The sequence below is a fragment of the Peromyscus eremicus genome, chromosome 20 (assembly GCF_949786415.1).
Source record: "Peromyscus eremicus chromosome 20, PerEre_H2_v1, whole genome shotgun sequence".
Lineage (NCBI taxonomy): Eukaryota > Metazoa > Chordata > Mammalia > Rodentia > Cricetidae > Peromyscus > Peromyscus eremicus.
Window position 1 is genome coordinate 62883448 of NC_081436.1, and position 21130 is coordinate 62904577.

Below are 21130 nucleotides of genomic sequence, written 5' to 3' on the forward strand. Positions count from 1 at the left end.
CCCCCCTTTTTCCCTTTCTAATCTTAATCCACAGTTTACTGTGACCAGTGCTGGGGTGATGCGAAGCTCTCAAATCGTCGAAGCACCCCCGTGGAAACGCCAGCAGTTCCGGTATGAGGCAGATCTGAATGCCACCGCGTCCGCCCAGCTGGAAGTACACATTCCGTTAGTCACAGACACTAGACCCGGGCCCTAAAGTGGCCCCTCGGTGAAGCTGTTTTTCCAGGCAAGCTGCCTGGTTCCGGTGATTTGGGGCGGGGTGGGGTGCAGGTGGGGCATGACTTTCTGGCGACTGTAGAGAACGTTCACGGGCTAGAACCACGGTTCTTCACTTGGTGGGTTCAAGAAGCCCTCTGAAGAGGATTTCGACGCTCTCCCTCCCCTCCTTAAAAGTCTTTAAAAGTCTGGCCTCTGGCCTCCAGGGTGACCCTGGCCCCAGGGGCTCTGGCGCTCCTCAAGGTCCCTCTACCCTGACTGCATCTCCAGTCCCGCCTGGCACCTGGGACAGCGGAGGGGGCGGGGCCGGGCCGGGGCCGGGGCGGGGCCAGGCGCCGGACCCCGCCCACCCGCGGACCTCCACCAAGAGCCGGAGCTCGGGACGCAGCCCAGACTCTAGGGCAACAGTTCGCCACGCTGTCCCTGGTCATCGCCAGAGCCATGAAGATGCATTTCTGCATCCCGGTGTCCCAGCAGCGGCCAGACTCGCTGGGGGGCCGCTACGTGGTGGGTCTGGGGCCCGGGGCCGGCTGAGTGGGGAAGGGCTCGGTGACCCTGCGCACCTCCCTCACCCCCACCCCCACCCCGCATCACCATCCTTGCCTTGGATAACCCGGGCGGGTGTCTGTGCTTTCAGCTGTACTCCGTGTACCTGGACGGGTTCCTCTTCTGCAAGGTACGCTACAGCCAGCTGCACCGCTGGAACGACCAGGTGAGCCTCGTGGGGAAAGCGTGCCCAAGGTCTTGGGCTGTGTGACTCAGAAAAACAATGGTCTGTGTGTGTAGCGGGGGAGGGGGCATGTAGCCAGCCCCCTAATTTGTGAACCACAGGCACTCTTTAAAACCCAGAGCAGCTGGGCGGTGGTGGCGCACGCCTTTAATCCCAGCACTCAGGAGGCAGAGCCAAGAGGATCTCTGTGAGTTCGAGGCCAGCCTGGACTACCAAGTGAGTCCCAGGAAAGGCGCAAAGCTACACAGAGAAACCTTGTCTCGAAAAACCAAAAAAAAAAAAAAACAAAAACAAAAAAAAAACCCAGAGCAATCTCCTATACCAACATCTGCAACATCAGCTTAAAACAGGAACAGGACCATACTGATAGCTGCAGGAGTCACCTCCTTCCTCTGGCTCCCTGTGCTCACAGCCCCAGAGTGGTGTCAAGTGTAGTCAGTCTCTGTTTCCAACGCTGACTCATCAGACCCACCTCTCCAAGCCCCTGTGCCAGCCAACCCGAGACTCATCAGCTAAAGGGCCATGCTCAGGGCAGACTGGGTTGTAGCACCTAAGCAGAAAGTTGCAAGACTCAAAAATCTCATGCAATCCAGGAGGACTTCTGGGAGGAGTGGGGGGGGAGGGGCTTGAGAAGGGACTGGTTCCAGGTGGTCCAGGAGCTGAAGCAGAGGATGTGACAGTGGCTGACAGGAGCCGGAGCTGAGAACAGGTAGAGACTGAGGCAGGGGGATAGAGAATTCAAGACAGTCAGACTTGTCTTAGCCCCAAAGGAAAAAGGGGTGGTGTGGGTAGGAAAATCAGATTACCTTAGAAAGTGGAAGGAGCCAGGTAGGCCAGCTCATGGCAGGGAGGATCGCCCTAACCGTGGTAGAGAGGAGCACCCTAACCCTCCTGCTGATGCCCCCTGTGCAGACCCGGGCCTGCAAGCTGACATTGCCTTCGCAGACTTCTCTAGATTTGGGGAGAACAGTTCAGGAGAGAGGACAGAGGCATCAGTCGAACTGGTTGTATTTCTCTATAGGCACAGAGAACTTGCCAGAGCGTTCACACAGCAGACATTAACAGGGTTCATCAGCGGAGGGTAGGCTGCCAGCCACGGAGGGAGTGTCACTGGGGGACAGGGCTGCAGCTGACCATGTCAGAGAGCACAGGTCATGCCTCACCTCAGAGACACGCCCTTCTCTTTCCCAGACTAGCTGTCCATGTACCCCGGCCGACAAGAACTCATGGCCACATCACCTGGACAGGAACGCCTTCTTGATCTTACAGGTGTCGGATATGTGGGATATAAATTCAATTCTCTCTCTTTCTCTCTCTCCCTCCCTCTCTCTCTCTCTCTCTCTGTAACTCTGGCTATCCTGGAACTCACTCTGTAGACCAGGTTGAGGGACCTGCCAGCCTCTGCCTCCTAAGTGCTGGGATTAAAGGTATGCACCACTATGCCTAGCTAAATTCAATTCTTACAGCCAAAAATCATGTTGCTGAAGTTATAACCTTTATTTAACATAATGAACAAACAATAAAAGCTTCATACAGACTCTTAAGGAAATAAACTGGAAAGGAATCTATAACCCCACATACACGTACGAAGCCTTCCTTTTTCGTGGTGCTTTGTATTCGGTCAGATGCAGCAGCACCCGCTGCAAAGCCTGTTGACCTGAGTTCAATCCCACGGACTCACATGGTGGACGAAGAGCACCAACTCCTGCAACTTGACCTCTGACCTCACACGTGCTCCTCCCCCACAATTGAATAAATGGATAAAAATGGTTTTTAAAGATTTTGAAGCCACTTCATATCCATTAAAAAAAAAAGAGTAAAAATAAAAACTAGCAGAGAAAGATCTGGGAAGGCCTTCAACTTTTTGATGCCAGTCATGGGGAAGACACACACACACACACACACACACTTGCACACACACTCAGTATACATACACACTCACACACTCACATGCAGTACACATACACACATACTCACATACATACACACACGTACACACATGCAGTACACAGGCATACATACACACATACATACACTCACACATACACACAGTTACACATACACACTCACACACATGCAGTACACATACACACACTCACACACAGACACACACTCACACATGCAGTACACATACACAGTCACACATACACACTCACACACATGCAGTACACATACACACATACACAGACACACACACTCACATTCATAGACAGACAGACAGACACACACACACACACACACACACACACACACACACACATACACACACCAGGCTGAGGATGTGGTTCCGTTGGTAGAATGCTTGCCCAGCACATTTGAAGCCCTGGGTTTGATTCCAGGTATTTAGTGAACCAGACATGGTAGCACATGCCTGTGATCCTGCACTTGGGAAGCTGAGGCAGGAGGATCAGTTCAAGATTGTCTTCAGCCACACATTGAGTTCAAGGCCAGTCTAGGAAACAAACAACAACAGCAACAAAACAAACAGAAAAACTCAGACAGAGGCACAGGGCCTGTCGACAGCGGGAGAGCTGGGCTCCCTTCTGAGGCCCTTCATGGAGGTTTGGATGGAGACTGAGCTCAACTCCAGAGCGCTTGCTGTTCATATAGTGTTATATTTCTTGTGCATCCGTCCCCCATCCTCCCACCCTCCCCACCCCCCACCCCCACTTTAGACTGCATTCGATACAAAAGGCCAGAGGTTTCTTGAAGAACCAGTCCTGGCTGTAAAACCTGCTAGGAGGAATTCTTCTGTGACAGGCCATAGATTCTCAACCCTGTTGACTTTTCCCACTTCATGGCCTCGGGGCAGGGCTCCCCTAGATTCAGTCCAGCAGGTGGGTGATTCAGGCAGTCCTGTTGTCTCAAGGATACTGTAACTAGAGCCAATTAGGGAATGTCTGCAACATTTATGGACACATATCTAAGAAGACAATTCCCTTTTTGGCCTCACTTAATCAGCTGTTAGCTAACCAAGAAAAGATTGCATGCAAAGAAAACACATTTCTGCTTCCGTTGAAGGAGGTGAGCAGAGATGGAGGACCAGAGTGCCCTGGCTGGTGGAGCAGCCCTGGCTGGTGGCATTGCTGCTGGGCCCTTTGACTCCTGGGCATGGCAGCAGCATTTCCTTGGCTTTAGAGGAAACATAATTGCCGTGAGAATGTTTGATACCAGGACCCACAACAGCTGGGTCTGCAGGGGTTAGGCAGGCAAGAGGCAGGGTGGGAGCTACTATGCTGCCCCTCAAAGAAGATTGCCTGAGAATGTGACCCCGTCACTTTCAGATCTTCTCATTTTCTGAAGAGAATCCAGAACATCAGGGTTCCTGTTTTTTTTTTCCTATAAGCTTAATTTTTGTAGCAATAGTTTTATTTATAAAAAAGCACAGAGTTCCCCCACACCAGGCATCCAGTTTCCTCTATTCTTCAAAATATTTAAAAAGTTTTAAATGTGTCTGGGTGTTTTGCCTGCATGTATGTGCTTTGTGCGAGTTTAAGTTATTTCTGAATGTGCTGTACCCTCAGAGTTCAGAAGAGCATCAGTGAGATCCTCTGGAGATGGAGTTACAGACAGTTGTGAGCCACCGTGTAGGCGTTCAGAATCAAACCCAGGTCCCCGGATGAACAGTGCTCTGGACACCTCCCCAGCCTGGTGTCCTCTGTCTTAGACACCTCTAGTGTGCACAGTTGTTATAATGACCCAGTCAGCAAGGATGCACCATTACTAACTCACCCACAGCTTATGCAGATCTGATCAGCCCTTGTCTAAGACCCAATTTCTGTTCGGGTTCCAGCACTCCATTTCATGGCCGAGTCTCTTTTGGCTCTCTGATGAGGGCAATCCTCTCAGACTCTCCACCTTTTTCATGATCCTGACAACTTCAAGGGGACTGGTCAGCTCTTCTGTGGCTGTCCATGTTTTACATGATGAAGAGTGAGCTGTAGGTTTTGAGACTGAAGGCCCCCGTGGTAAAGCACATTCTACCTACATTGTCTCAGATGTCTACCATGAGCACAGCCTCTCACGGTTGATGTTGCCCATCTCCTGGCTGAGGAGGCGTCCATCCGGTTTTCCCACAGCAAAGTGCCCCCCACACACCCCAATTCTGTAGAGTAGAGTACTTTACATCACTGTGCACAACCCCCCGCTTCAGAAATGGAGATTCATGTTCCCTGTTCTCATAAATTATCTGGAATTCACAAGAGACTGGCTTGTTCTCTCCTATTCATTTATTCGGTAACTAAGTTAGAGCACCGTGGGTGATGGGTATTTATGCTTTGGGTTAGGTATCGATGCTCTTTGTTTTATTGATCAGGTTGTCTGCGCTTCGGCCTCAGGAGTCTTCAATGGCTGCTGCGTCTCTTACACTCACCATTGAACACTTCCATACTTTCGGGTGCTCCAGGCTGCTCCAGGCTGTCTTAGAAAGGGTGATTTCTCCATGGCTCTGTGGTGGCGTTCACTGAGGAATGGTTTTTGACATCAAGATCTGGGTGTCCGTGTGCACACCGCTCCTACTTTGTCTCATCTAGGCCTTCATCTACAGAGCTGGGAAGTGGGTGCCGTGCGCAGTAGCCCAGGCTGAGCTCTGCGGGTTTCTAGGAGTGCCCATTTGTCTTAGTCACTCTTCTCGTTGCTGTGATGGAAGAACTGTCAGAAGCGACTTCGGTGAGGAAGGGCTTGTTCGGTTCACAGTTTCAAAGGACACAATCTATCATGGCGGGGCAGCATTCGTGGGGATGGGAGCTACAGCAGAGGCTTGTTATAGGAGCGATCACAGACCTGAGCCCCAAGTGCCCATTCCTGGTGACCTGCTGCTGCTGGTTAGACTCCGTATCCCAGATGTTCTATAACCACACACACACACACACACACACACACACACACACACACACACAATACCACCAGCTGGGGACCAAGTCCTCAAACACCAGCATCGGTGAGGGACGTTTCACACCTAGTCACAGCACCGTCTGTATGTTTATTCCAGTAATCAGGAGCTCACAGTGAAACATCCACACAGGTATTCCAGCCGCCTGCTCTTACCCGTCAACAAACTACAGCAGTGAGAAATCCAACTGCCTGCCACTCGTTGGCTTCATTGCTTGAGTCTGTGTGCCGTACAGCAGCATGAGGATTAACTACTTCACCCACAGCCCAGTGCTCATGCATGGCTGATTTGTGTACATTCTTCCTGTGGACCTCACACATTCCCGAAGTTCTTAGGTCACTGCCTCCCCTCATGCCCTTCAGTGAGGTGGAGCAGATGTTTGTAATGCTCTTAGATTCTGCTATCACGTGACGCATTCCACCCTGAGGCTCTCCTGACTGCTTAAACGATCTTTAAAATATTCACATATGTCAAGCTTGTGCTGTAAAGTTTGGCATGCCTGCACAAGTGGAGAGCATCATGCCCCCAGGAGTAGACGCTCGCACAGGTGGCTTTACCACACTAAAGTGTCCGTGTGTTTTACCTACTCAGTATCCTCCTGTCCCACAGCCCTGGTGACAAGTGACCTTTTCCAGATGGTCTTATAACTGAAATCATACAGTAGCTTTTCCAGACTAGCTTCTTTCACTAGCAACATGCATTGAAGGTTTACCTGTATCACTTTGTGGCTGGATAGTTCATTTCTTTTCATGGATGAACAATATTCTATTGTAGGAATAGATCACTGCTTGCCCTTCATATTTTGAAGGACATCTCTACAGGGTTACAGATAAAGCTGTCACAAACATCTACAAGCAGATTTGAAACCGTAGACTCACAAATATAGATAGAATATTTTCTTTAATTTTGCCAATACAAATAGACTAGATATTATAATTGAAATTCCTGCTTGATAACTGTTTTATTATATGTAATTTTACTATGTTAAAGTTAAAACCTTCCTTTTTGATTAGACAGTAAAGGGGAAGTGCTGTGAGATGTCTTTCTGTACGCTGTGAATATGTGTTGCTATGACTGGTTGATAAAGAAGCTGCTCTGGCCTATGGAGAATCAGGTTATAGCCAGGCAGGAAATCCAGGAGAGAGACAGAAAAAAGAAAGGCAGAGATGGAGGAGACATCAGCCCGCCGCCAAAGGAACAGCAAGATGCCAGCAGACTGGTAATGCCACTGCCACGTGGCAACATATAGATTAATAGAAATGGTTTAAGTTATAAGAGCTAGCTAGCAAGAAGCCTGCCATAGGCCATACAGTGTGTAAATAATATTAAGCCTCTGAATGATTATTTTATAAGTGTGCAGGACCAGAGGGCTGGGGAGGACTGGAGAAACCTTCTGGCTACACAGATTTTTAAAGATTTATTTTTATTTGTGTGGTGTGTGTGTGTGTATGTGTGTCTGTGTGTGTGTGTTATGTGTGATGTGTAGTGTGTGTGTGCGTGATGTGTGTATGGCATATATGTGTGTGGGGTGTGGGGGGGGGGTGTGTGTGTGTTATGTGTGATGTGTAGTGTGTGTGTGCAATGTGTGTATGGCGTGTGTGTGTGAGATGTGTGGTGTGGTGTGGTGTGGTATGTGTGTGTGTGGTGTGTGATGTGTAGTGTGTGTGTGCGATGTGTGTATGGTGTATGTGTGTGTGTGTTATGTGTGATGTGGGGTGTGTGTGTGTGATATGAGTATGATGTGTGTGCAGGTGTCTTTGGAGGCCTGAATCGGCTGTCAGAGCCACTGCTCTGGAGTTACAGGCAGTTGTGAGCTGGCTGATGAGGTGCTGGGAACCGAACTCTGGTCCTATGGAAGAGCAGCAAGTGCTCTTAGCAGCTGAGCTTCTCCCCAGCACCACATGCAGATTAGTGAGGACAGGGTCTGCAAACCAGTTCAGGGAATTTTTCCCAGTGTGACTGCTGGATTCTAGAGTGAGACTATGCTTAACACTGTAAGAAATTACCAAACTGTCTCCCAAAGTGGCTTTTGTTTTCTCTGCAGGATATGCTTTTAAACTTTAAATCAAAAGTAACTGCTGGCCTTGAATGTGGTTCTCTAAGAACTGAACAATGCCAAGTAGTAAGCAGCAGGAAGCTGTATTTGTTCATAGCCAGACAGTTAGTAACCTCTCTATATTCAGACCAGCGTTTGGCTGGTAGAAGTTTCTGTGCCAATGGAGATGCTATAAATGTGCTCCGCCAGTTTGGTAGCAACTTGACACGTGTTGCTGTCCATCAAACACGTGGAATGTGGCTAGTATGACTTAGGAACCCGACGTTAAGTTATCTCATTTAAATAACTGAAGCGCAACTTTACTTACAAGTGGCTAGTTGCATTCATACAGGTGTCAGAGTTCTGGATCGTTGGAACGATTTTGCCTTTGACTTGGGGCCGGGGAGACACCGCAGGGGATTCAAGGCAGTGTGATGATTCCACTCACATTTTTGAAATATTACCTGAGACGCTGTGTTGGGAGACAGGAGGCCACTAGGGAAGCAGAGGGACCGCCTAGAAGGCTGCTATTACAATCCAGAAAACAGACGCTAACCTGCACCAGCACAGTGGTAGTGGGGTGAAGAGAAGAGACCAGATTCTTCATGTGTGTTTAAGCCTGCGATCATGTGAATGGCCGGGTACACACTATAATTATGGCAAAGGCAACTACAATTAAATAGGAATTTAAGGTCTCGTCTGTTCACCAGCTCCTTTCTCCTTAAACAGCTGGTTCCACTGTTTAAGCTGAGGGCTCTGGGAATAGATAGTCAGGGTCAGCCTCCAGGACTCTGGCTGGTTTTCTTCTCTTTAAATATAATTATTATTTGTGTGTGTGTGTGTGTGTGTGTGTGTGTGTGTGTGTGTCCCTGTGAATGGAGGTGCCTGCAGAAGCCAGCAACATCAGATCCTCTTGGAGCAGTTGTGATCTGCCTGACGTGGATGATGGGAGTTAAATCCGAGTTCTCTGTAAGGGCACAGTGTATTCTTAATTTACACGCCTTCTCTCCAGCCCCTAAAAGTTATTTTTATGTATCTTTCATAAAAGTAATTGCTTCCATAGTTTTGGGTTCTATATGGTGGGTAGGAAGAGAGAGCCTGCCTGGGATTCTATTGGAGTTTATGCCAGCCTCATAGGCCCTCTGTAATCAGCACACCCCATAGAAATGACATGAAAGGCACATATTTAAGCTTAGGTGGCCACATTAATTAGAGTAAAAAGAACCAAGAATGGTCATGTACACCTTTAATTTGACTTGGAAAACAGACTGAGGAGGATCTCTGTGAGTTTGAAGTCAGTCTGGTCTACATAGTGAGTTCTAGGACAGCCAGAGCTACAAAGTGAGACAAATCAAATATTAAAAAAAAAAAATTCTAGTCGGGCAGCAGTGGCGCACGCCTTTAATCCCAGCACTTGGGAGGCAGAGCCAGGCGGATCTCTGTGAGTTCGAGGCCAGCCTGGTCTACAGAGTGAGATCCAGGACAGGCACCAAAACTACACAGAGAAACTCTGTCTCGAAAACCCTCCCAAAAGAAATCCTAACTATAATCTCTGATATTCCAGATATAGAATAAATTTAAGGAAATGTGTGCTATGAGTGGTGGGCAGTCACAAAAACATGAAAATATAGTTGATTTCACTAAGGCAGGACTGGATGTTGTGGGGCATCTGCGGAATGTACCCTGGAGGGTGTCCCTCCTGAAGGAAATCTCCTCCTCCTCCCTCCCTTTGGCCACCAACAGGGATCGTTTTATCTTCCCCTTTAAAGAAAGTGCTCCGAGACAAGGCACTGTGTCTCATCACCCTTGAGTTAGGGTCTCACTTTGACTGTGTCTTGGGACCTTTCAGCTGAGACGAGTGTTCGGAAACTGCCTGCCCCCTTTCCCACCAAAGCACTATCTGGCAATGACCGCCACCATGGCTGAAGAGAGGAGGGACCAGCTGGAGCGATACCTGCAGAACGGTATGTACTTGAACTCTGTTTCATAGCCGTGTACTTGAACTCTGTTTCACAGCCGTACTGCAGCGTAAATTCCCAGTCACAAAAGCCATCTGTTTTAAAGCCCGTGTTTGGCATTTTTAACATGGTTATGTAATTGTGCAAACCATACCATAATCTAGTTTTAGAATATTATCGTCACCCCGCAGGAGACTTTCTATCCACTGGCAGCTGCTTCCCATTTTAGCCTCCTCCCACCAGGCCCGGGAAGGTACCACTCTAGCTTCTCTCTATACTTGCTCATTTTGGATATTTCCTGTGTGTGTGCTTTTTACAGTGGTGTTCTTCATATTGAGTATTTACTCGGGAGACAGAGGCAGGTGGATCTCTGTGAGTTTGAGGCCAGTCTGGTCAATAAATAGAGTTCCAGGACAGCCAGGGCACTGTTACATAGAAAAACCCTGTTTCAAAACAAAACAAAACATTAAAAAAAAAAAAAAAAGAGTATTTAAAGTAGTTTAAGATTTACTCTGGAGTGTTGTGTATTGGTTTGACTGTGGACCTGAAGACGAAATGATGGGCTGAGCTCAAACTTAGGTGTTGGAAGCATCTCAGGGGTGGGGGGGGGGGGGCGGGGGGGCGCGGGAGGAGCGTAAGTATGTGTTGACTACAGTGCTGGCCTGGCACCTCAACCTTGGTCTTTATCAGGGTCATTTGGTGTCACCGTGGATGCTGGAAGACCTGCTCTGACCCCTGTGAGGCTGACAAGGTCAAGCAAGGACACAGTACAGCTCAGTGTCATAACTCGAGTTTAGACTTCAGAGTTAAGCCTAGAATCAAATTCCATTTCTGATGTGTGACCTTAGACAAGATAGACACCTCCTCTGAGTCTTGGTGTTCATCTGTAAAATGGAGGTCACAGTAGCTCCATGGTGTCTGTTGAAGATTAAATGAACTAATACACAAGGTGCTTAGCTGACCAGCACCTGGTGCCTTGTACTAAGGACTGGTTGGAGAATATGCTTTTCAATAGCTTTCCATTTTCCCAGGAATCTGTGCTAAGGAACATAAAATTAGTTTGTCTCTACACCATAGCTACTCCCCCCAATACTATCACTCAGGATTTGTTTGCTTTGTTTTGGAGATAAGGTCTTGCTATGTAGCCCAGGCTAGCCTGAAACTTATGATCCCCCGGTCTCTGCCTCCCAAGTGCTGAGATTACTAGCACATGCCACCACACCAGGCTAGTAACACCCTTTATAAACAGTTTCTTGGGGCTGGAGGGATAGTGCAGTTGGTAAGAGTGTTTGCTGTGTAAGAACAAGGACCCGGGTTCAGGTCCCCAGCACCCATCATCATGTGTGTAGAAGCTGTTTGTGGCCGTGTGTGCAGACTCAGCGCTGAGAGGGTGGAGACCGGAGAAGGAGTGAGAAACCCTGTCTCAAGTGAATGAAGAGATGACAGGGCAGGGCGCCTGCCCCACTTTCTCTACCGTTGCTGGAATAAAGTACACCGAGCCAGGTGACTTAGGGCAGAAAGGGTTATTTCAGCTTACACTTTCAGATCATAGTCATCATTTAGGGCGGTCAGGCCAAGAAGAGGAAGCAGAAACCGTGGAGCAATGGTGCTTGCTGGCTCACTCACACTGAGCTCTCTCTCTCTCTCTCTCTCTCTCTCTCTATTTTGGTTTTTTGAGACAGGGTTTTTGTGTGTAGTCCTGGCTGTCCTGGATCTTGCTCTGTAGACCAGGCTGGCCTCGAACTCACAGAGATCCACCTGCCTCTGCCTCCCGAGTGCTGAGGTTAAAGGTGTGTGCCACTTTTAAGCCTGAGCTGCCTTTCTTATATGACCCGGAACCACTTGCCTGGGCATGGCACCACCTACAGTGGTCTAGGTCCTCCTCCATTCGTTATTAATCAAGACATTACCCACAGTCAGGCCCACAGACCAAGCTCATCGGTTGAGGCTCTGCTATCCCACAACTGACAGTGTTAACCAGGACAATACACAATGTCTTCCTCTGGCCTCTGCACATGCACATGTGTGGACATGTGCCGGAACATACATATACAACACAAAGACTCATGCAATGAATATCTTCAAGCATGTGTGCTCTCCCGCGTACACACACACACACACACACACACACACTCATATGCATGTGTGCATAATGGAGACTGAACCCAGAGCCTTGCACACTCTACCACTGAACTACACCCCAGCCCATGCTGTGTCTCTGGGGGTAGCCCCTTGAGAGCTCCTGTTACATGATGAGGCACCCTCAATTGGCGCTTTGGGCAGACTTAAAAATTTCAGATTGCCAAGTGTCTTACCAAACTGGCTATCTAGACTCAACTTGTAATGTATTTTTGCTTCTTGTTCCATCATCATCCCAGAGGGTGATGGCTACTGAGCAGTGTGGGCAGCTTGAGTAGAGGGAGGTTCCCCGGAACACTGTGGTCTTGAACTGTCATGATGGGCTCATATTGTTCAGGCCACCTCAAGGGTGCAGACTCTGTCAAGTGTCCTGCATTGAGAACTCTCCCTTCCATCCTGGACCACGCTGCTAGGGCAAGGTCTCAGAACTCCTGGGAGACACAGTTAAGAGAGGCCCACCCAGCTCATGCTGATCTAGCTTGCTTTCCATGTTTTTCAGTAACTGCGGACCCTCGTGTGGCGAGAAGCGATGTCTTCACCCAGTTCTTAACACTGGTGCAGATGGTAAGCTTCCTTCCTGGGTGGAGCTGCCAGCCTCTGCAGAGCCTGCCTGCTGCTTCCCACATGCACAGACTTTCTGGACTTGGGTGAAGTGGAGTCATTTCTAGAAAGCTAGAGGCGCTTCCAGTTCGGATCCTACATGGGAGATGACGTGTGTCACTCACATTTTGGCTTACGGTTTAGCAGATACTTATTCTGTAGCCTGTGTGCCATGCATCTCCATGCTGGTCTCAAGAAAGGCAGAGAAAGCTGGAGTTCTAGCACTCAGGGACCCCATACTGAGATGAGACCCAAGGGCTGAACAGAGTGGCATAAAGCAGCTCCCCTTCCATGGGCCGGGAGCCACTGGTCACTGACCACCTAGGCTGAAACTTTGCCAAGCATTTGTTCAGCACACCTTTCATTCCCTTTGCATGTGTGGAAACATTTTTGTGCCTGTGCTGGGGACCTTGACTGAACAGAAAGGGGATAAAGTTACACAGTAACTTACTGTTGGATCAGATTCCTGTTTTAATTACTCTCACTGGCCATGACCAGAATGGAGGTCAGAAACAAGGATGAGATGTTCACTTTGGCTCATCGTTCCGGTCCATCAAGGTGAGAAGGGCTCAGCATCAGGAGACTGCTGGAGAATGGCTGTGCATATCACTGTAGAGAGAACGCAGAGGACACACCAGAACCAGGACTGGACTGGAAATTCCAAAGGCCCGCCTCTAGTGGTAGGCCACCCCTCCTAAGGGTTTCACAGCCTCCAGAAACAGAACCCCCAAATGGGAAGCAAAAACATAAAACAGCAGCCTGCCAGGGGCTCCTGTCAGATCAAACAACGATCTTAACCCCTCACAGGGGGAGGAGTGAGACCTTGATGAGACTCGCAAAAACAAGTTTTACTAACACAAGGTCCACATATGTGCATGTGTTAAATCAGAGAAATGGCTCTAGAACCTTCCGCAGTCTAGTGGTTTTATTTTGTAAGCACTCTTTTCTTTTTCATGATGCTGGGGATATGACCAATTACGCACACGCTAGGCAAGTGCTTTACCACTGTGGTCCGTCTGAAGCCCTTGTGCATCCTTCCAGTGGCTTAAGCATGCACAGACTCTCTTGATTGTTGCTGTAGTGATGGTGATGGTGGACACTTCATCAGAATGTGCACGGTGCAAAGGAACTCTGCTTTTCTCACAGTCTCTCTATCTAGGAAAACTCTCGTTTTCAAGTCAGTGTGTAGTCTTTCTAGATAATCTGGGCAGGTCCAAGAATATGAATACACGTTTTCTTTTACAAGTAAGCACATACTAGACACACTTTCCTTCTTAGATATTGTCTCTTGGTGTATTCCAGGCTGTCCTTCTCAATTGTGTAGCCTATGCTGGTCTGAAGCTCCTGCTTCAGCCTCCTACGTGCCGGGATTATCGGCATGCATCAATGTGCCTGGCTCACACTTGACACAGGGTTTCTCTGTGTAGTTTTGATGCCTTTCCTGGAACTCACTCTGTAGACCAGGCTGGCCTCGAACTCACAGAGATCTGTCCGTCTCTGCCTCCTGAGTACTGGGATTAAAGGCATGTGCCACCACTGCCCGGTCATGCTTACACTTCTTAAAATTTGCTTTTTAAAACTTGAAATTTGGGCTTGGAGAGATGACTCTCTGGAAAAGATTGGTTATTCCTCTAGCAGAGGACCCTAGTTGGGTTCACAGCACCCATGTCAGATGCTACACACGGCCTGTAACTCTGGTTTCAGGGAGATCCGTGCCTTCTTCTTGCTTCTGCTTGCATGCGTGCATGCATGTGTGTGTGTGTGTGTGTGTGTGTGTGTGTGTGTGTGTGTATGTGTGTGTGTGTGCACAGAGAATTAAAAATAAAAAAATTTAAAGCTAGAATTCTTGTGGCTCACTGAATGTCAGTACACATAAAGGTAAGTTTGACCTGTTTTCTGGGGGGTACGTTATAGCTTTTGCTTTCTTGCTTTAAGAAAATATCTCTTGTGGGCTATCAGTGTTGTGGGGGTTTGTTTTGTATTAATTGTTCTAACAATTTTAAAGGGTTTTTGGCTAGTTTTAGGGCCTTGGGAGTTTTATTTTCTAGCTTTGTATAAAGCTGTGCTTTGTGGCGTCTCTTTTCTGTGTTCTGATTAATTTTCACTGTGGCAATGACTTTTTCTTTTCCATGGTTTGCCCACGAGCTTTGCCAGCTCACTTTTATACTCATTTCCCCAGTATTGGCTGGAGCCTCTCTCTGCTCTTTGAGGAATTCAAACAGAGACGCCAGAGACGCACTGTTCTTACTAGTCCCACCCCTATCCGCCCGGGCTAACGCCTCCTCTGCTGCGTGCCCACGCACGCTGGTCATGCTTTCCCCTCTTTGCAGCTTTTGTTTTTGATTCATCAAAGCCCAGGTCCTGACAGCTCATTGGTTCTTGTCTCCTGAGCAGCCATTGGCTGATACATACGGCTGGAGAAGGGCTGTCATTGAGTCGCTGGAGTCTGAGGTATTCCTGGATCTTGGGTCTTGTTTCTGAGCCTTTTCTCATTAATTGCTCTGTCCTAAGATCCCTGCAGCCTGGTCTCTCCAGTAGTGATGCATAAGCCACAGCGTCTCTTCCAGTGACCTGCATTTCAGATGCTTCCATCCACTCAGATGAGCAGCTGCAGATTTGGCTTGGTGATGGTGAATCTGACTCAGGAGCAAGCGATGGATGATAGTTTGATTTCTGTGACTTGGGATGATGTATCCAAGCAATCCTCTTCCCTCCCCTTCCTTTTCCTATGACTTCTCCGTCCCCTTCTCTTCCTCTCTTTCCCATTTCCCAGGCTCCTTTCTCTTCTACAGGGCTCACTATGTATCACAGGCTGGCCTTGAACATTCGATCTTGTGTCTGCCTCCCAACTGCTAGGATCACACGTGACAACAACACTGGGTTTATTTAGTTTCTTTGCATGTCAGTTTCTCCAGCTGGAAAACGGGGAGCCGAGCTCCTGTTTCGGTTGGCTTGGAGGATTAAACCGAAACGAAACGCTCTGAGCACTGGCGGCCACATACTGCTACCTTGCAGGAGGTCAGCACTCTTGTGGCTGATGCCAGGCTCGTTTCCTCTTCCTGCACCTGCCGGAAGGTAGTCTTTAGGGACCACACCTCTTCAGATGGCCCCTGAGCCATGTTCTTGGCTAAGCCCTTGGGATGAATTGCCCCAGACAGCTTATGTAGACTGGATTGGCTCCTTTGCTGGTGTCCTGACCGGTCCATTTGGCTGTGCTGAACAGGCACCCAGAGTGCTCTGGGCTCAGGCCTGGGACTGTTTTCCAGTTTTCAAAGATGGCTCTCCTTTTCCTTTTTTTCTCACCTTTCCTCCAAAAGGCGAGCAGGGCAGAGGAAGAGATATTTTCATTCCTGACCGTGTCTTTTTTTTTTTTTTTTTTTTTTTTTTTTTTTTTTTTTTTAAGATTTATTTATTATTATGTATACAGTGTTCTGTCTGCACATATCCCTGCAGGCCAGAAGAGGGCACCAGATCTCATTACGGATGGTTGTGAGCTACCATGTGGTTGCTGGGAATTGAACTCAGGACCTTCAGAAGAGCAAGCAGTACTCTTAACCTCTGAGCCATCTCTCCAGCCCCCTGACCGTGTCTTTAAAAGAGGTTTATATAAGCCGGGCGGTGGTGGCGCACGCCTTTAATCCCAGCACTCGGGAGGCAGAGCCAGGCGGATCTCTGTGAGTTCAAGGCCAGCCTGGGCTACCAAGTGAGTTCCAGGAAAGGCGCAAAGCTACACAGAGAAACCCTGTCTTGAAAAACCAAAAAAAAAAAAAAAAAAAAAAAAAAAAAAAGGGTTTATATAAAAACTTAAAAAGGAAAGTAACTTAGAATCAGGAAGGTGGTCCTGCTAGACATCATGTCTTGTTTTATCTCTTTATATGTTCTACACTCAACAAATATGTCTTAAGGGGTTGCTGTCAATCAGCACTTCACTAGAGACAGAAGACAATGCTCAGGCTGGCTCATGGACTCTGTCGACTTGGGGTGACAGAAAAAGTCTCTAGATGTATAAATAAATGTACCAGGCCCTGCCTGTGCTGCGGTATCCCACGGGTAGACACTCAGGTCCAGCACTTTGGCCACATTCCTGGAGAGAGTTATCAACCTGTCTAGAAGTTCATCCCCTCAGCCCTGGCACAGCATTGGCGGGCCCTGCTGTCTCTAACGACCACTTACCTGAATGAAGTCTGGACATGCTGTTGTTTTCTATGAGGTTATGTGAGATCTAGAGAGGAGGGACCATGGTTGGGAAGATGATATAAAATAGATGATATCTAAGCTGGTCTTGAAGGTTCCTAGAGTGGGCATGGCAGAGTATATATATGCTCTGCCTCTCATGGGGAATAAAAACAACAGAATCTGGAGGCGTGTGTGTGTGTGTGTGTGTGTGTGTGTGTGTGTGTGTGTTGGGGGTGTGCGCTCTGGGCTGGTACTTGTAAAAGGGAAGCAGTAATTGGTTCCCATGGAGGGCGGGTCTGCAGCTCACTGGCTGACCCACAGCTGGGTAATGGATTAGCAACAACACATAGATGTCATCAGTGCGGAAGGGATGGCTGAGCTCCTGCAGGCTGGTGGGAGACTGAAGAACCATGATAAGCAGCGGTGTGTGGGTCTGCCACACGGTGAAGGAGCCCACCGAACCGGCACAAGACAGCTTAGCCACCTGGATATTTGCACTGCATCTGATAAGTGCAGTGCCCATGCCTCTTGGTGCCAAATAATCGTGTGGTCCCTTCTGGGAGAGTGTCTCCTTGCCTCTGGGCAGGGACATGCTGTATGGAACCGGTGTGACCATCTAGGAGCCCTTCTGGGAAAAGTTCCATCCAGGACAGCAAAAGCCCAGCTGCAAAAGTAAAAAGGGGGCTTGGCCCTAAAGAGGTGTTTGGTGTGCTGGGTTCCTTTGCACCCCGTTATTTCTCATGATGTGTAGAGAGAAGTGTTATTTGAAGTTGACACGATTCTAGTCAGGAGAAGATCTGGACCCAAACCCACAGAGCCTGGATTCGGAGCCCCGGATCCTCTGCACCCCACAGAGCCTGGATTCAGAGCCCCGGATCCTCTGCACCCCACAGAGCCTGGATTCAGAGCCCCGGATCCTCTGCACCCCACAGAGCCTGGATTCGGAGCCCCGGATCCTCCGCACCCCCCAGAGCCTGGAATCGGAGCCCCGGATCCTCCGCACCCCACAGAGCCTGGATTCAGAGCCCCGGATCCTCTGCACCCCACAGAGCCTGGATTCGGAACCCCGGATCCTCCACACTGTTAGGTATTCCTGGCAGACACAGCTCCCTGTACCTCCATGCACACTTTTCCTGGTCTTGTGTGTCCAGACTTCACTCACCAACTAACGATGCTCTGGATTTTCGTTCGTGTACGCTTTAGAGACAAACGGATTTTGAAAGGCAAAACTAAAGTTTGTAGACTGAAGACCTCTTCACCCACCTGCTCGACCAACCACAGTGTTCCTCGGAGCCCTGTGAAGTACAGTTGAGAACAAAGGAGCATCAAGAGCTCCTGCACCCCTGGGAACTTAGGACAATGTACTTACTTAGGAAGTGTTCCCTACTGGGCTGTTGTTGGGAACACTGGGACACTGGTTCTCCATTTCCCCTGGAGAGGGATGATTAGGGCTCATCGTTGAAGCAGCAGAAGTGTGGACCGTGTGAATTCATACCTGAGCTTTCTCAGTGTTCTCAAGAAGGAACACTGTGAACTTGTGATTCTCCAGCCTCCACTATACAGTTTCTACGGCACTGGGGTCAAACCTAGAGCTTTTGTATTCTGAGTGCCTGGAGCTTCCTTGACGCCTTCATTTAATATCTGTTGCCACTAGGTGAAATCAAAGCTGTGTGGTTTTTCCTCAATCCTACCTCTAACAACAGGAAAGCAATGTATGTGGCACCTGAATGTCTAATGCCCGTGATGCGCTCTGCTCCATGTTCCTTGAGTGTCCCCTCCCGAGCCCTTACCACAGTCTTCTGAGGAGGACGCTGTTATATCCCTTCCTGTAGAGCTGAAGGAATGAGGTATGGAAAGGGGAAGGGATCAGTCTAGGTTTACACAGAGTCTCTTGCCAGGGATAGTGGAACCTCCACAAGATCCCCTAAACAGTGGAGTTGAGAGAACTTGCAGAGTGCTGAAGACAACCCTGAGTGTCTCTTCCATTTACCTCTTCCCCGTCATCCCCTTTACAATATGCTGGCAAGGGCTGGAGAGATGCTCAGAGGTTAAGAGCACGGGCTGCTCTTCCAGAGGTCCTGAGTTCAGTTCCCAGCAACCACACGGCAGCTCACAACTGTCTGTAACTCCAAGGTCTGACACCCTCACACAGACACTCATGCAGGCAAAACACTAATGCACATAAAAAAAAACAAACCCAATATGCTGGCAATAAAGGAAGCTGTATCTCCAGATCCTTAAGTCAATCTAGAAAATTATGGAGTTGAGAGTGAGTCTTGAAACCCACCCCCCACCCCACCCCCCATGAATCTGAAAAAAAGCTGGGTAGCCTGGACTTCCCAGGTGTTGCAATCTTGTTGCCCTGAAACCTTAACTCAGTGTCTTATGCTAATGCTAGGCAAACCATGCCAGCACTAGGTTGAATTTCTGGGTGCCTATCTGGTGTTCAGGCACTGGGAAATTGAGCTAGGTATGGGATGGTGGCACACACCTTTAACTCTAGCACTCAGGAGGCAGAGGCAGGCTGACCCTGTGAGTTCCAGGCCAGCCTGGAACTACATAGTGAGACCCTGTCTTGTAAAAGGGGGTGAGGGTGGAATTGGTTGCTGTGTGAAAAGCCTTACCCATACAGAGTGTCACCTGAGAGCTAGACTTTTAGGGGTGCTTGGAAGCATCTAAAACAAGTTAATTCTGAGATTCCTTAAGCAAGATGTAGATAGTTCTTATCAAAAGATTTTTTTCCCTCCCAAATGGATGCTCTGTTGGTATGTGGAAGCAATTCGGACTTCACACCATTGCCTCGGCTCCTCTTCCAGGCCCTCTTCACCTCTTCACCTCTTCACCCCACCAAGAACATCCATTAAATTCCGCACTGGGTGTTTGCTCCATTGACTGCTATCTCCTGCACACGGTGGGGACAGGCCCTGCACATGGCGGGGACAGGCCCTGCACACGGCGGGGACAGGCCCTGCACACGGTGGGGACAGGCAAGGGCTGCCGGCTCCCTCTGTGCTGGGTCTGGAAACTGATGGCTGTCTTTTTATTTATAGCACACATTGAACATCACCACCCAGAAAACTGCTCTGGCTGTATTTCTGCCCAATGGAAGGAGCGTTAACGTGGAGGTTCTAACGTCGGATACAGCTGAAAAGGTTCTCGAGGTAAACTTGGTTTAGTTTCAGCTCCAAGCAGGTCTTATGAGGCAGAGACTTGAATGTGATTACCTTCCAGAAGTTCCCTGCCTATCCTTTTACTCTGTGGATGATCTATCTGCAGAGGTACAGCATATAAATCACCCGTAAAGGGAAACTGACCGAGGAAGCCAAGATACAGCCCATCCTCAGGCCTCCTCGATTTTACCCTTCCTGAGACCTCGGTGGTTTTCCTAAGGTTGTGGCTACTTTCCTGGCATTCACCAGGCTGGGCCCTGGTAATATGCAGAAGGCTCTGTCTCAGGATTCCACATGGATGGCAGCAGGAAGGAGGGTAGTGCCAGGCAGAGGTCATACCCGGTGAGTAGTGGCAGGTCATGCCTGGCAGAGAGTGACAGGGGCACTTCTTTCTTGGTAGGGCAAGCAGTCTTTCTTGAAGACTTCTCTCATACACAGGAAGCCCCAGGAGCTTCATTCCACAGGGTCTCATGCTGGGTACCAAGGGCCTGACCTGAGTTTGAGTAATTTTGAGGATAACAAAGAACATTTTCTTGCTTCAGATATGGCTCTCAGCAGCTCTGCCTCCTGGGCTGGATCCCTCTGCCCAGCTGGGTTGCAGAGGAAATGCTGTCTTCCCAAATCTTAAATGTGTAGGCTAGGTGGAGGAGAGGAGTGGCCTGTGGGTCCTGCTGAGGGAAAGGGAATGGAGGTACATTTTTGTGAGGCCACGCTTTGTGGTAAATATGAAGCCACAGATATTGAAATGAAAGCCAGCTGATGTCAAAGAGGAGCACCTGGACCTACAGTTGGAGGTCTCCATGGCTCCAAGGCCATAGTAAGTTACACTTAATGGTATCTGAAGTTTACACTGGACCAAAGCCATGGTAAATTACACTTGATCATGGCAGGAAGCAGCAAAGAGAAGGAGGCCTGGGTGTCAAAAGAGAGTACCCACACATTTTTATACACCACTGAACAGTGGGAAATGCCTTTTGCTTGGTGTACACAGGAAGTACAAGCCCAGGGCTAGATGTCACAGAAAACAGATGTTTGTGGAGAATGCTGCCATCCTCTATAAACTTATCTGCCATCAGATGAAAAGCACTGGAATAATCCAGGATATATGTCCAAATTCAAGACAGAACAACCAGCCTCGGTAGAGGCCAGTGTGTCCACTGAGGTGACACTAGTTTTGATTTTACTCACTCTAATTTTCTATCTTCCCAAGATTTC

The 21130-nt window shown here is 48.8% G+C and overlaps 1 protein-coding gene across 1 annotated transcript in view; it reads left to right on the forward strand.

The window, feature by feature from the left end:
• Window positions 1–593: 593 nt before the first annotated feature.
• Snx31 (sorting nexin 31) overlaps window positions 594–21130 on the forward strand; it is a 47832-nt gene continuing 27295 nt past the window's right edge. Inside the window, exons 1-5 of the mRNA XM_059247348.1 lie at window positions 594–723; window positions 854–928; window positions 9722–9836; window positions 12469–12533; window positions 19796–19906. Coding sequence (XP_059103331.1) covers window positions 658–723; window positions 854–928; window positions 9722–9836; window positions 12469–12533; window positions 19796–19906 — 432 coding nt within the window. The 5' untranslated portion in view covers window positions 594–657. The remainder of the gene's footprint in view (window positions 724–853; window positions 929–9721; window positions 9837–12468; window positions 12534–19795; window positions 19907–21130) is intronic.